The 13783-nt window shown below is 42.0% G+C and overlaps 1 protein-coding gene across 2 annotated transcripts in view; it reads right to left on the bottom strand.

The window, feature by feature from the left end:
• Positions 1-9277: 9277 nt before the first annotated feature.
• Positions 9278-13783, bottom strand: part of CNMD (chondromodulin) — a 29351-nt gene continuing 24845 nt past the window's right edge. Inside the window, exons 6-7 of one of the 2 annotated variants that reach the window (XM_043478350.1) lie at positions 13171-13340; positions 9278-9882 (exon numbers count right to left, since the gene is read on the bottom strand). In XM_043478350.1, coding sequence (XP_043334285.1) covers positions 9670-9882; positions 13171-13340 — 383 coding nt within the window. In that variant the 3' untranslated portion in view covers positions 9278-9669. Of the gene's footprint in view, positions 9886-13170; positions 13341-13783 lie in introns of both variants that reach the window. The other variant, XM_043478349.1, reaches the window with a different exon arrangement.

Genomic DNA, 13783 nt, shown 5'->3' with positions numbered 1-13783 from the left:
TGGAGGAAAATAGGAGTGAAATAGTCTTCAGTGTTCATAGATGGGCATTTGCAACTGTACTGCTCCACAGTACAACTGTGAAAGCTCTAAACAACAGTAAACGATTATACATACTGTGTGCTTGATGCTCCAAGTGCGTTAAGTGGCAGTACTGCATAATGGTTCAGTGCATGGACTCTGAAGACCGCCTGCTTGAGATCAATCCTGGCTACCCTGCTTACCTGCTGTGTGACAGCGGGCCGGTGCTTCATGTCTGCACCCCAGTCTTCCTGTTCATGAAACTGCGCTGATACCCACCTCGTGGGCTTTGATGGGTTGAAGGCGTTAATTCCCCAACTGTTATCCTAATCCAGATGGTTCTAAAAACTAAACTTGTGTGTGTGTGACTCAGTGGTTAAAAATAAAGTCTAACTTACAATATGAATAGTCATATATTTTGCTGCAGAAATATTCATTTGTTCACAGAATGCTAATGCTACTGCAGATCCTGCTGAGGTTATTACAGAATACATAATATATCTATATTACATTGTAAAATTCTGAATTCACAAACACATCTGGCCCCAAAGTATTTGAATCAGGTTATATATACTTATATATGTAAAGTGCAGAGAGCGGTTGCTTAATGTTGTGGATAACATCAGTATCTTACATGCATTTAGGCTGAGAGGTTTAAATACTATATAGAAAGCCTTTCTAAGTTCAGTCCTTCAAGATTCAGGATTCTGTCTGAAGAAGGTATATCAGCTAGTTAAAAATAATTGCTATAATTTTTTAAAATTACACTAAGAGCATAAAAGTTGTCTGAAAAACTTTAATTTTGAATCAGTCGTTATTTTAATTAAGCAGAGCTTAAATATGCATGTGTTGTCAGCACTACTTTAAAAAGAATCATGAAGTGTGGCCAGAATATACAAACTATGTGTAGACTGTTAAGGGACTTCCTTTCAGAAGTTCTTGAATTCCATTTTAATTTAAATCTCAAGACAGAATAAAACTATTAGGGCTTATAAAAGCAAGTTGCAAGATCACAGCACTTGGAACCCACAGATTCTGTCCTGTTATTTTCATCTGTGTACAGAGGCTGACAGTTGCTTTTTGCAAGAGTTAGTTCATTGGTCTGTTCCCTCTATCCCCTGCTCCCTGCCCCTCAGACGGTCAGTGGGGAGCTGAATGTCTGTGCAGTACCTTGTATATACACTGTATACTCAACTATAGACTCAAGTTCAGGGGCTTCTCTCTCTCAACTGCCACTTTTTGTCAATCATTTGTACTCTAGCATTGACCTTTTCTGTGACCCATTTTACTGTAGATGACACTTTGCTAATTTAGCTGGTTTAATGTAGTGCCTATGAAATCTGCTAAGAAATTGAATGTATTTCCTTGGAATTACTACTTAACTATTTTGCTGTTTTATTAGTTGCAAAATGATCAGTTTCTTTCATTTTGACTATCGCAGCGGTAACTTTTATAGCAGAAAGGATACTAAGACAGGAATCTGAAATCTTAAAATCCCTATTTTGATGTTCACAATGGTGTTTTGAGGACAGTGACTTAACCCTTCTGAACTTTTTTTGCCCTGAATGCTAATTACCTGTCAGGGCGGTGAGGGCTTAGTTGTCCTGACTCAAAAGTATGTGGCCAACAAATGTCAGTTAAGTATGAAGTCCTGGATTTTTTTTTTCCCCCTCAGTGCTGTTGAGTATTGGAATTCCTAAAAAGAAGGTAACAAATCTGTTACCTGTGCTGTCCAAGGGCTTTTGTAATTCAGCCTCAGCCATAAATATATAAATTTTTTCAGTTGTATCTCTCACTGCTTCACGGTGTACGTAAGATCCAGGCACACAGGAATAGTCTAGGGTTTTGCATACCTTTTATCTAAAGAGCCATGTAGTGAATATTTTAGACTTTGTGTGCCACGTAAAGATTATTACATGTTCTTGTTTTTAGCTTGCAGACCTCTGTCTCTCAGTATCCCTTTTTTTTTTTTTTTTAACCCCTTCTACCCAACCTGGAAAGCCTGTTTCCTACTGTTGTGTCAAAACAGCTCCCATGCCGCCTCCAGGAAAGCTGTGTAGTCTTGTGCCGCTCCGTCCACCACTGACTTTGCAGCAGTCGGATCGGGGTGTCTGCTTATGGTTGAGGCACCTGTTAGAGCCGTTGATAGAGCAAACCTAAACCACAGTGTCATGTGAACATGTTTGAGAGTTTGATCTGTCTTTTATCAAGTCACTACAGTTGACTCATTTCTTTGCTCGTGTGACTGAGCGTCTTTGAGGAGGGTGGCACGGGCTGGCTTCCAGCCTTGTATCTGCAGTACTTCCCTGGTGCGTAGAGAGGAAGCCTTCACAATTTGGTGAATGGTCTTCATGTTGCACGCTGCAGAGAGAAATGTCCCTATTTTCTTCTCTTCATTCTTTAAGTGTCCTCAGTTAGAATACTCTTGTGAAGTCACCCATTCCACACCCCCTCATTCACTGCCAGCTGTGATGTGGCAGTGTCTCGTTGATGCCTTTTTAAGGCACCTCCCAGAGTTTCACTGGTTTTAGGGTTTGTGGGGTGGTATCTGTTCTACCCTATGTGTCCTACTTCATTATTCACTTACTTTTGGATCTTTGATGCAAAGCATAATGCCTTTCACGTAGTAGATATCCAAGTGTTGGAACTGTTATTTTACACCAGACTAAATAGTTTTAAAAAATTGTACTTTGTTTCTAATATGTGACCTTGATATTATTTATTTATCTGCATATAAAATAGTGATTTTTAAAATAGATGATTAGCCTGTGGTCATGAGAACTAAATCTGATTTGTTCTTTGGTTATCTTCATCGCTGGAGGGAATAGCAGTTATGTAACTAATCAAAAACCATGTGATATTCAGGTATTTTTGTGATTGATTTAATTTTTAGTTTCCTTTTATTCTCCCCTCAGTGTTTTAAAACCAAAATATGTGGATTTCCTAAAAGAATGGACTGACATTTACTTTCTTATTAGGTTTAATTAGTCTTTGAGAAGAAATTTTGAGCCCAAGAAAATTAGAGTAAAAGAGGGCAGAGTTTTAACAAATCCAGAATTTGTGTGGAGATATGCACAGTTCTGGAAACCAAGAGTGAATCAAGCAGTTTCATTTATAAGCATACCAGCTTTTGGAGCTGAAAAGTTGAACTGCTTACTAGTACATTTTTTTCTGGAAAACCCCCAGAGAAATGCTGAGAGATTGAATACTATACGAACCGCTTTGGTGAGAGTTGCATACTTTATTTTTGTAAACAATAATATCTTTGTGGTCTTTCTGTCAAAAGCCATACTTTTTTTCTTGGAGTGGGTTTTCACTTTAATATACGTAATACAATACTATATAGAGTAATATAAGTGAAAAATTCATGTTCATGGCCTCATACATGATTAACTGCCTCATTCTGATTAACATTGAAGGCCAGGTATGTGCTAGACCTTGTTTCCAAACCAGGGGGATGCACTGGTGAATGAATTCTCTGCATTTATGGAGCCTAGCTCATGGGGGGTAAATAGGCTGAGTGTATGTTAATGATGTTAACTAGATGCTTAGGGAGAAAACTGCATATGCAAAGAGGACAATCGGTGGTTGAAACTTGATGTAGGAGCCCAGTTGAGAACTCAGAGCAGGTGATGCCTAGATACAGACTTGAAGGAAGTGGAGGGAGCCGTGAAGATGTTGAGACCCAGCACTGACCCAGCACTGCCAGCAGCAGGAACAGCGGCGGCTGGGGAGGCGGCAGGGCTGGGGCGGAGGGAGTGAGGGGAGACGGAGTGGGTGGAGGTGGCGGGGGCCTCCACCTCCCAGGGCCTTGCGGGCGGTCCTGGTGAGGCGATGGTGGCTGATGCCAGGGCTCACGCCGGCTTAAGGTAAAGCCCTGTTGTTCTCAGTGCTGTCACAGTGTGTCTTCAGTTTTCATTAAATGTACGTGCAGTCGAGTCAGATGCAGTTTATAAATCTAACAGGGATTGCAGTGGAGTTTCACTCTGAACACCTGATGATGTGAATGAATTTGAGTTACAGTTTATGACTTAATGGGTATATGTGAAATCCTTAGGTTCAGTATTTTATTAAAATAGTTGTTTCTGTTCTTTCCACATTACAGGTGATATTACATTTTAGTTTAATCTTTGTTTAGCAAAGCTATTTCCTGTTCTGGAATCTAAATATAGAAGACCAGATACTGAGGCAAAATCGGGTTAATTAGAACAACTGATACGAACAGAAACTTAATAAGTGTGGTGTAGGATTAGATGTGTAGTAGAATGGTCAAAGTCAGATCAGCAGGCATGCTGTTACGGGCCATCTGGCGAGACTGGAAGTAGTCTTGGTACCTGTGCTCCCTTAACTATGTATTTGCATGCATTCCTTGTCAGCACGAGACAAAACAGAAATCAGGATTTTAGAGCCAGAGTGAGTAAATACTGACTACTCTAAATCTTTGGTTTTACAAAGGAATTTTTTCCCAGACACACTCATATACTTTTTTCTTCATAAGCGTTCTTTCACTTACACAGGTAGAATTTAACTTACATAAAACTTAACGCTATTTACCCCAGTCTTGATCTCATCTTCTGACAATTGTCCCAAATGCCCGGCAGCTAAAAATTACAGCGTTGGGAAGGTATTCTGTATAAGCTTGAGGGTGAATGACCTTTGCCTGGGAAGCTTGTTTTTTAAAATGTAGGCTTTCATCACTTTCCCCCTGAGATTTGAATCAGTAGGTTTGGATAGGACCCAGTGAATCTGTTTATTGTGACCTGGTGACTTCAAAGTATGTGACCTGGGACCTCACCCTTAAATAAGTGATTTCATGGAGTAAAAGATTAAAAAGTGATGTTACTAGTGCTAATCATCTCTGAAGTCTTATTTCCAAGAAATTATAGAGACAGGTTGAAAAGCTACTTGGGATCTTGTTCTTTGAAGAATCTGTTTCCCTCTAATGTAGATGTGAGGCAGAGGAGAGGTGCTTAGTGATTATTTTTGTTCCTCTGTCAACAGAACCTTACGGTCATTATGATACAAGTCATTGAATCCATATAACCATGTGGTGTTGCACACGATGAAAATCTTTTTCAGTCAAGTGGAGCAAATTGAGACCATTTGGACAATATACTGTTTATCGTTGCTGAGATATTATTAAAATTGAGCAGAGAATACTAGAATAGTCAGTATCCATGGAGTATATATGGAATATCAGAGTATTGATTTAAATAAGGCAACTTCTTTAGTAACTGGAATATTCTCAGCTGTTGTATGATTACACATAGGTGCTAAATGAATTAAAAATTATAATGCTGGTTGATTAAGTCAAGTAGAATGTGTGTTTAGGAGAGCTTTCTGGAGTGGAGCTCTTTTTCACTTTGTAGTTTTAGAGTTTCCTTAGTACCTTCTAGGCAGGAGTATGGTTTTAATTAAAAAGAAACCACTTGCCTTTAAAAGCATAATTTCCTGCTGAGAGAAAGTTTATGGATAAGTTTATTCCAGGTCTTTGACTATGTCAGTATAAAGTAAATCCATTATAAAAAAGATGGGTAATGGCCTATGTTAATAAATAGGCCATTGAAAAGAAAATTTTTGGTAAATAATCCACACCTCGGGAAGCTGAAGAACAGGAAGCTAAGGAAATCATGTTTAAAAAAAAATTGCAAGTAAATGTGTAAATATAATGCTAGTTTTAAGAAAAAGTGTATAGACAGTATTTCTCCCAGACTGTCTCATTGCTATTAAGATTTTTGCAGCTGTGTTACAGATAAGAAAAAGGAGATTGACTCAATTGCAGAAATTTGATATGAAGAGAATTTTTGCACAGGAGCAGGTGCAGAAGGAACAGAAATGTGACATGTGACATCTGTAGGGCTGCTAGTGAAGTCATGGAAGGGACTTACAGTGGGGTGTGCTTCTTAAGTGGTTTTTAATAATTTGGTGTTTAACCTCGGCACTTATTTATAGCTTCGTTACTGATTTTATCAATCTATGGTGATAACATAGATCCTGATAAAGACTGACTCTTGTATATTTGATTTAAAAACTATTAAGACATGGTAAAGGTTCAGTAAACCAAAACACCTGAGAAAATAGCGTTAGCTATTTGCTAGGTTAGGTTCTATCAATACATGCGTAAATGTATATATAGTTGTACTTACCTGTACACAGTAAGTACCTAAAAAGTGAATGTAAATTGATTACTTTTGAATGTAAGCATTTTAAATAAAATCTGTGGTTGAGTCCCTTTATCGTTAAAAGTCAGTCAACACTAACTTAAACTGGTTCTGTAAATTTGATTCTCACATACTGGGCTTTTTCAAAGTGAAACCTGTATATGCATATAAAATATGAGCATGCATATATGTACAAAAGCCCTTAAAAGGAATTCAGCTTTCTTTTATAAACAGCAAAACTCACTCTGCTTGTAAAACGTTTTTGCTAAAGTTTGCATAGTTGACTCAAATTTGCACCTTTCTGTCTGCATATGCTACTGGGGCTATCTGCATGTAGAGTTTTGTTGACTCCCTCCTTCCCCTCAATAAGTCAGTTAACTTAAGAGAAAATGTGACATTTCTATAAAATAAATGTACATAAAACAAATCAGCATATTCAGCTTATGCAGAAATAAAAATTATTCCACTCACACAAGGAATTTCTACTTTGTAAAAATGTAGCTTGTATTTTGGACTGTAATAAAATCTGGTATAAGAACACCTGTTGAGTGGGTTAAGTGATTATTCTGAATATATTTGCTTTTTTAGCGTCAACAGTTATTTGAGGTGATGGTGGGAAGGAGGTTTAAGGATGAGGTTAAACAGGTTTTTAACATTGCAGAGGAAGTTTGTTCAATGAGACATGTTAATGGGACATTAGTCACTTACTGAAACCCAGCAGTACTGTTTCTTCATTTTCTCTGCTGACACGGCAGCACCTATCACATCTAAGACTGCTGAGTCAAGATGGGACTTGAGGACCTTGAGAATGAACCTGTGGTGTCCATACGGATTGGTCTACCTCACCACTGAGGATTAGCCAAAGGACAGGTCGAGATTCAGCACTGCAAACTGGGCAGCATTTGCAGCTTTTGGACCGACCAGGTCAGAGGTCCCTTAGGGATTAGGAGCAGTTTGTGAAAAGTTTGTATTCTGCAGTGTCCTCTCTCCCCTAACCAAATAGTCGTCTTCGTACACTCGATCTCCTCTTTCAAAGTAGACCTTTAGTTTTTTCCATTGAAAAATTTGAGTTGTCATTCTTGCATTTAACCAACTTTGACTTTCCCCTCTGTTCTTAAAAAGCCCAAAGCTTTGGCTCAGATGGTAAAGAATCTGCCTGTAATGTGGAAGACCTGGTCTTGATCCCTGGGTCAGGAAGATCCCCTGGAGGAGGGCATGGCAACCCACTCCAGTGTTCTTTCCTGGAGAATCCCATGGACAGGGGACTCTGACGGGCTACAGTCCATGGGGTCACCAAGTTTGACATAACCAAGCAACTACACTTTGTTTGCTTTTTCTTTTTTGTCCTTAAAACATCCATTTCTCCCCTGCTATGTTGACTTCTTTAGGTGTTGAGTGACTTTCATAACAGCATAATCCTATTAAGTAAATTATCCACCTATATTTCATTTACTTGTGTTGCTTTGAGGAGGGCGCACGTTTTCAAGAGGCAGCCTTCCTTCCCTCGTGACCCGCTCTCCTCCTTGCTAAGCCTGGCACCCTTCACTTCTCACGTGGAAAGCTTCCAAGGGGCTCTGTGTAAAGTGGAAACGACCAGCCCCCTCCTTGCCCAAAACCTTTCATTGGTTTTCTTTTCCTTCTGTGCGTGTGTGTTCAGTAGCTAAGTCGTGTCCGACTCTCGGTGACTCTGGACTGTAGCCCTCCAGGCTCCTGTGTCCATGGGATTTTCCGGGCAGGAGTACTGGGGTGGGTTGCCATGTCCTCCTGGCCCTTCCTCCCCCAGTAAACTCATGCAGTATTGTCTGGTGCTTCTGCCTGTTCCCATCCTGACACGCCTGCCTCCGCCTGAGTGCTCCGTTTCCCTGCTTAACCGCACAGCCTCACGCCTACCCGAACTGCTCCCTCTGCCCGGAGTGCCCTTCTGTCACCGCCTGCCCGGCTCCTGCTCATCCTCGAAGACCCACTGAAGGCCTTCCCTTCCCAGAAGCCCGGTGCTCGCAAGTCTTATCAAGGCCTTCGGTGTACTGACGCCGTCATCTGCCTCATGAGACCGCAAGCACATCTGGGGTGGGATCACCGACTCTGTCTTTTTCCTCTCTCATTTGCAGAGGCAAGTACCTGCAGGCTGCTGGGTGATGAGGTGGGAGGTGGTGTGCAGAACCATGGGCACTGACTTGCTTAGAGGGACCTCCATTTTGAAAATGTCAAAGTTGTGGCTGCAGGAAGCTGCTGTTGTCTGAACAGCGTGACCATACGTGTCAGTGTGTGTCTTCCTTCGCTTTTTTTCTCCAAAGCCCTGACTTGCTGTTCATCCCGTTTAATGTGGGTACATGAGTGTTCGTCCGATAACAAAGTTTGAGAACTAGATGTACAGTAGTAAGGTGTCTTTAGACTAGGGGACTGTCGTGGTATCACAACCTTTCATCTCTCTGAATCTTTGTGTTGTTTTGGAAAACTTACTTTCTTTAGGAAGGTTTTTAATCTCTTAAAACTGAGAGTCAAAACTAAAATGTCAAAAGTAAGAAATACCTGTTCATCTTCCTGATCTAATGCCTCAATTTTTAAAGACAGACCTTGGTCCTGAGGTTGTTTCTGTCATTATAAATAAGCCATTCCTCCTCAGCCGTGTCTGTCAGCCAGCACTGCCCGCCGTGTTACTAGGAGAGTAACTCACTGGTAATTGAACTATGTCAACAGCCCAGCGTGTACTACAAAGGTGGAAATCATTATGCTGCTTCAAGCCCGAAGACCACCTAACGGAAAGCAGATTGAAAGGGATGTGAAGACCTGGTTTTCAGAATGTCAGTGAAAGTGCTTCCCCACAAGTCTGATTAACCTTGGACTGCACTCTTCTTTATGCTAGTGCTCTTTTCTTGGCCCGACTCTTAACAGAGCGGCCTCCTGTTAGCAGAGTTTCCCGTGAGCTGCCACCTTCAGCATTGTTTACTCTCAGGTAGATTTCATTAGATATCTCATTTTCCCTTTTTTGTCTCATTTTTATCTGGGAACTCTGGGGGCACATTTGCAAGAGGAGAAAAGAACAATAAAGATTAAGAACAACTGAGGAATTCTGAGCAAATAACAACAGAAGACAATCGTTTTAGTCAGTGACTTGATTTAAAAGGAACTCAAGTGTACAGTTGAGATCTTTGACATATTGTAAGTAATTTTTCATGATTATTTCAAAATAGCTTGGTAAGGAAGGCTTAAAAGCAGACCTTCCTGGCAAAGAAAAGCAAAAAAAAAAAAAAAAAAGCAAGTAATAAAAGGATTATTATGATATTTTAGACTTAAAACTACCCTCTCAGTATGTTTGCAATTCTGAATAAAGTTCTGTAAAGCAGTTGAAAAGTATTCTGTTCAGTGTCTCGGATAACATTGCTCAGATGGAACATAAAATACTTTATGGTCCCTGTAGCTTCAAGATGCCCCAAGCTTTGGCTGTCTCTGGAGTTTGACTTCTTCACAGCACCTGCTCCCTGAAGTGCTTTCACACCATGCCCAGGATGCGGGCCACCCACCAGCTACAAGGCATGATAACTCTGCAGGCTGAACGGCAGCCCTGGTAGTTATAAGGCCACGGGTAGTAGCCCCCCAGGGGCTCACAGATCTTCTGGCAGTGGGTGTAGCTCCTCCTGCATTCTATACAGCAGATCCCTTCATGATCCAGTCTGGGGTCGAATGTCATGCTTTCTCCTTCCTGCTGCTGTGAAATAAAAAGAGAATTACTTGAGTTTCCTTCATAAGGAGACGTTTATAGCACACACATTCATTTTAAAATAAGGTCTTAAATGTCTCAGTGGTACCAGCAATCACTGTTTTCCGTAAGGCGCTTTCAATCTTTAAAACCTTATCATTCAGAAACCCTTCTAACATGAGGGAACTTACACCCTGCGTGATCTGTTGCTTACAGGAAGATTTTTTTTTTTTTAATGTTATGGTGAAGTTTCTCCATTCTCAGGTGGCACTAGAGGTAAAGAACCCACCTGCCAATGCAGGAGACAAAAGAGACAGGGGCTCCATCCCTGGGTCAGGAAGATCTGGAGGAGGGCATGGCAACCCACTCCAGTCTTCTTGCCTGGAGAGTCCCATGGACAGAGGAGCCTGGCGGGCTCCAGTCCACAGGGTTGGAAAGAGACACGACTCCGCACACACGCACTCAGGGCAGGAGGGGTCAACAAGCCTACTGGCTGAGGCATTCCTCATCTGAGGGGTCAACAGAAGTTTACTAGGAGTAAAAAGTAGGCAGGAATCTCTGGTTATTGAGAGGTTTCTGAGCTACTTCCTTAAAGGGATAAGGGAAGGGCTGAAGTCATAGGGAAGATGTTCCTGCTTGCAAGCTCAACACTTAAGATGGGAAGAAACTGCTATGTGGAAGTTTTTCAGGGCCACGGATCCCTGAAGTCTGGAAGCAGGGCACAGTCACATCCTATCCACCTCCTGTAAAGGGGCTGAAGCCCTCCCCTAGACCCAGGTGCAGGGAGGCCAGCTGCCTGGAGAATAAATTAACTTTTCTGTTTGTCTATTCACATTTTATTCCTTTATTGTTCTTTGAGCTTTAGCAATGAAGTACCGTGGCATCCTGAATTTTCTAGTAAGCCTTGGGTTACTTAAATACTTTTTGCTGTGCGTCTTTTTAAAATATAAATATTAGTCTAAAATGACAAACCAGAAAATAATTTGCAACACATGAAACACTAAGGGACTGAGTAGGCTACATGGGAAAGAAAATGCGCAAATGACTTCTCTGTGCATGAAAAGATGCTCAGCCTTACAGATAATTAAAGACTGGCCAAGACAGGAGACACAGTTTTACACCCAAGGCTATTTAAAAAGTTTGATAATAAACGAGGCCTTGCATTACCATTTAAAGACTTGTAGCTGCTATAATTCCCTGGAAGGCAATCTAGTGTCCTCTATTACAATGTAAAATTCCCATCCACTGTGACCCAGTAAACCCACATGCGACAGTACCTGTGCTAAAAGTGAAAGTCACTCAGTCATGCCTGACTCTGCGGCTCCATGCACTGTAGCCTGGTGGGCCTCTGTCCATGGGTTTCCCCAGGCAAGAACACTGGAGTGGGTTCCCTCCTCCAGGGGATGTTCCCAATCCAGGGATCGAACCCAGGTCTCCCTCATTGCAGGCAGATTCTTTACCGTCTTGATGGGAGATACCCAGGAAAAATGAGTAACTCTCCGAGGCGGCATAAAATTCAGGGTTAAATATTATCTGAATAGGAAAGGTCGGGGAGATGTAGGTCTCTTACGGCAGGGTCAGTGACTTCTAGGAGAGATGAGTGGATCCTTAGAAGAACACATTGGAGGTATGATAGTTTGTGATGAAGTTGTCTGAGTGTGGTGCTGACTTCCACTCTCCTCCTGTGATGAGTCCATCTTCCCTGGTTAATGAATTAATGAAACTCCCGGGGAGGGAATTTATGACAACAGAATTCCTTCTGGAGGATCCGTCTTTAGGCAGATACGGGGAGTTCAGAGAAAGCCTCTCTCTGCACTTGCAGTTTTTTAAATGCCTACAGCACAGAGCCACCAGGAAGGGCTTCTCTGGTGGCTCAGCTGGTAAAGAACCCACCTGCAATCAGGAGACCTGGGTTTGATGCCTGGGTTGGGAAGATCCCCTGGAGGAGGGCATGGCAACCCACTCCAGTATTCTTGCCTGGAGAATTCCATGGACTGAGGAGCCTGGCGGGCTCCAGTCCATGGAGTCGCAGAGTGGGACACGACTGAGTGACTAAAGCACAGCACCGGGGTAGTCCCATTTGTGCTGAAGATGTACTCCCTTCGTGTACAAGACGTGTGGGCAAGACGACATGGGGCACGTGAGTACTTCCTGTGTGCCGGGACCTGTGTTAACAGCCTCAGCTGCTTTCCCTCACTTCGTCTTTCCCAGACCCTGCGCAGGCTGTCCTAGGTGCAGCCTGCTGATGGTATTGGAGGAAATAGTTTACATGCCAACCAAAGCAGAACTGTTTCAGTTTCTATACATTTATCCACACAATGGACTGCAAGGTCACCATTAAAATGAATGAGGTGGATCCATATAGGAGATACAGTAGAATTCCTAACATACTGTATTGTAACTGCAGAGACAGCAAAGTGAGGAAGTTGTGTATGCTCTTTTGTGTTAAAAATGTGTGTGTGTATGTGTACACACTTATGCAGAGGAAGTGGGCAAACAGCCATTGTTAAAGACTGCTCGGAGGAGGTTGTCTGTGGTAGAAAGTAAACTCACTTTTCATTGTATACATTAAAAAAAAATGCATGGATTTTTTTCTAACTAGTTTTTTCTAATGCTAGTTTATTATTTAACTAGTTAAAACACTAGTTACACATACGTACTTATTTTTCTGATTTCACTCCCTGCAACGTATAGTGATGATAAACTATACTTTGTTGAAGATTTGAGAAGTTTTAGCATGTTGGTGTCCTCCTTACAATCACCAGTTCCCAAGGTTTCCGTCTGAAGTGTTTGATCCCCTGTGTGAGTCTGTCTCCCGAATGGACTGAGTGCCCGCGAGGGCAGAAGTCACTCCTGTGTGCACAGGGCCTGGAAAAGAGCAGGTTCTCGGCAAATGTCTGATGACTGGATGAATGTTGTGGACATAGAAGGGGAAAGAGAGTCCTTTCAGTCTGTGTGTTGCCTGCAGGGCACATGCTTGGAAATATTTTTAAATAATCAGATTCCTGATGTGAATGTGTCTTCATGAATTTGCCTGTGACTCAAACGAGCAGAGCCCAGAAAACAACCTTGAGTAAGGAGTACAACCCATCAGGATTTCACACTACAGAAGCCATACTGAAGTGCTGTTACCCTCACTTATGAACTCTGCAGTAAGCAAATTAAGATGTATTTGAAATAATTGAATAAAAGTTGGATACTAAGTGCTGCTTTGAAATCTCGAGCAGAACCACCGCAGCTTCGGTGCTGGGTTTCATGTGCTCAGGTGAGCCTGTGGTACAGGCCGGCACTCACGTGGTAAGGGTTGTCTGGATTGAAGGGCTCTGCGTCCTCCTGGACGCCGGGTCTGGTTTCGTTACTCGGTCTCCCAGGGCCTGGGTTGCCCCGTGGCCCACTGCGTAGTCTACTTGTGGTCGTTGTGGTAACAGTTTTTCTTACCAATTCTCTTCTTTCTCTCTGGATTTCTACAAAAATACGAAAACAAACAAGAACAATAAAACTGCTGTGAGTTATTTCCTTTATTTCATTAAGGAAATTCTGTGTTTATCAGGGTGAAAAACATAAGAAAAGGACACAAAAACAAACACATGGGTAGATCCTATCCTATTTAAATATACACATTTTCTTAAGACTACTAAAGTCTTGGGTTTAGCATCAGATAACCAGACTTTGGTTTATAGTGCCAACTGAGGCAGATGGTGTAAGACAGCTGACAGAATCCCCTTGCAATTCCCTTCCTCAGCCTGGCTCTACTTGCTGGTCAGTAGCTCAGTCATGTCCTACTCTCTGTGACCCCAGGGACTATAGCCCCCCCAGGCTCCTCTGTCTGTGGGGTTCTCTTGGGAAGAATACTAGTGGGTTGCCATTTCCTTCTCCAGGAGACCTTGGACCAGGGATTGAACCCGAG

Source organism: Cervus canadensis, chromosome 9, assembly GCF_019320065.1.
Source record: "Cervus canadensis isolate Bull #8, Minnesota chromosome 9, ASM1932006v1, whole genome shotgun sequence".
NCBI classification, from domain to species: domain Eukaryota; kingdom Metazoa; phylum Chordata; class Mammalia; order Artiodactyla; family Cervidae; genus Cervus; species Cervus canadensis.
Note: the sequence above shows the minus strand (reverse complement) of the source record. Positions and strands in the feature narration are given on the sequence as shown.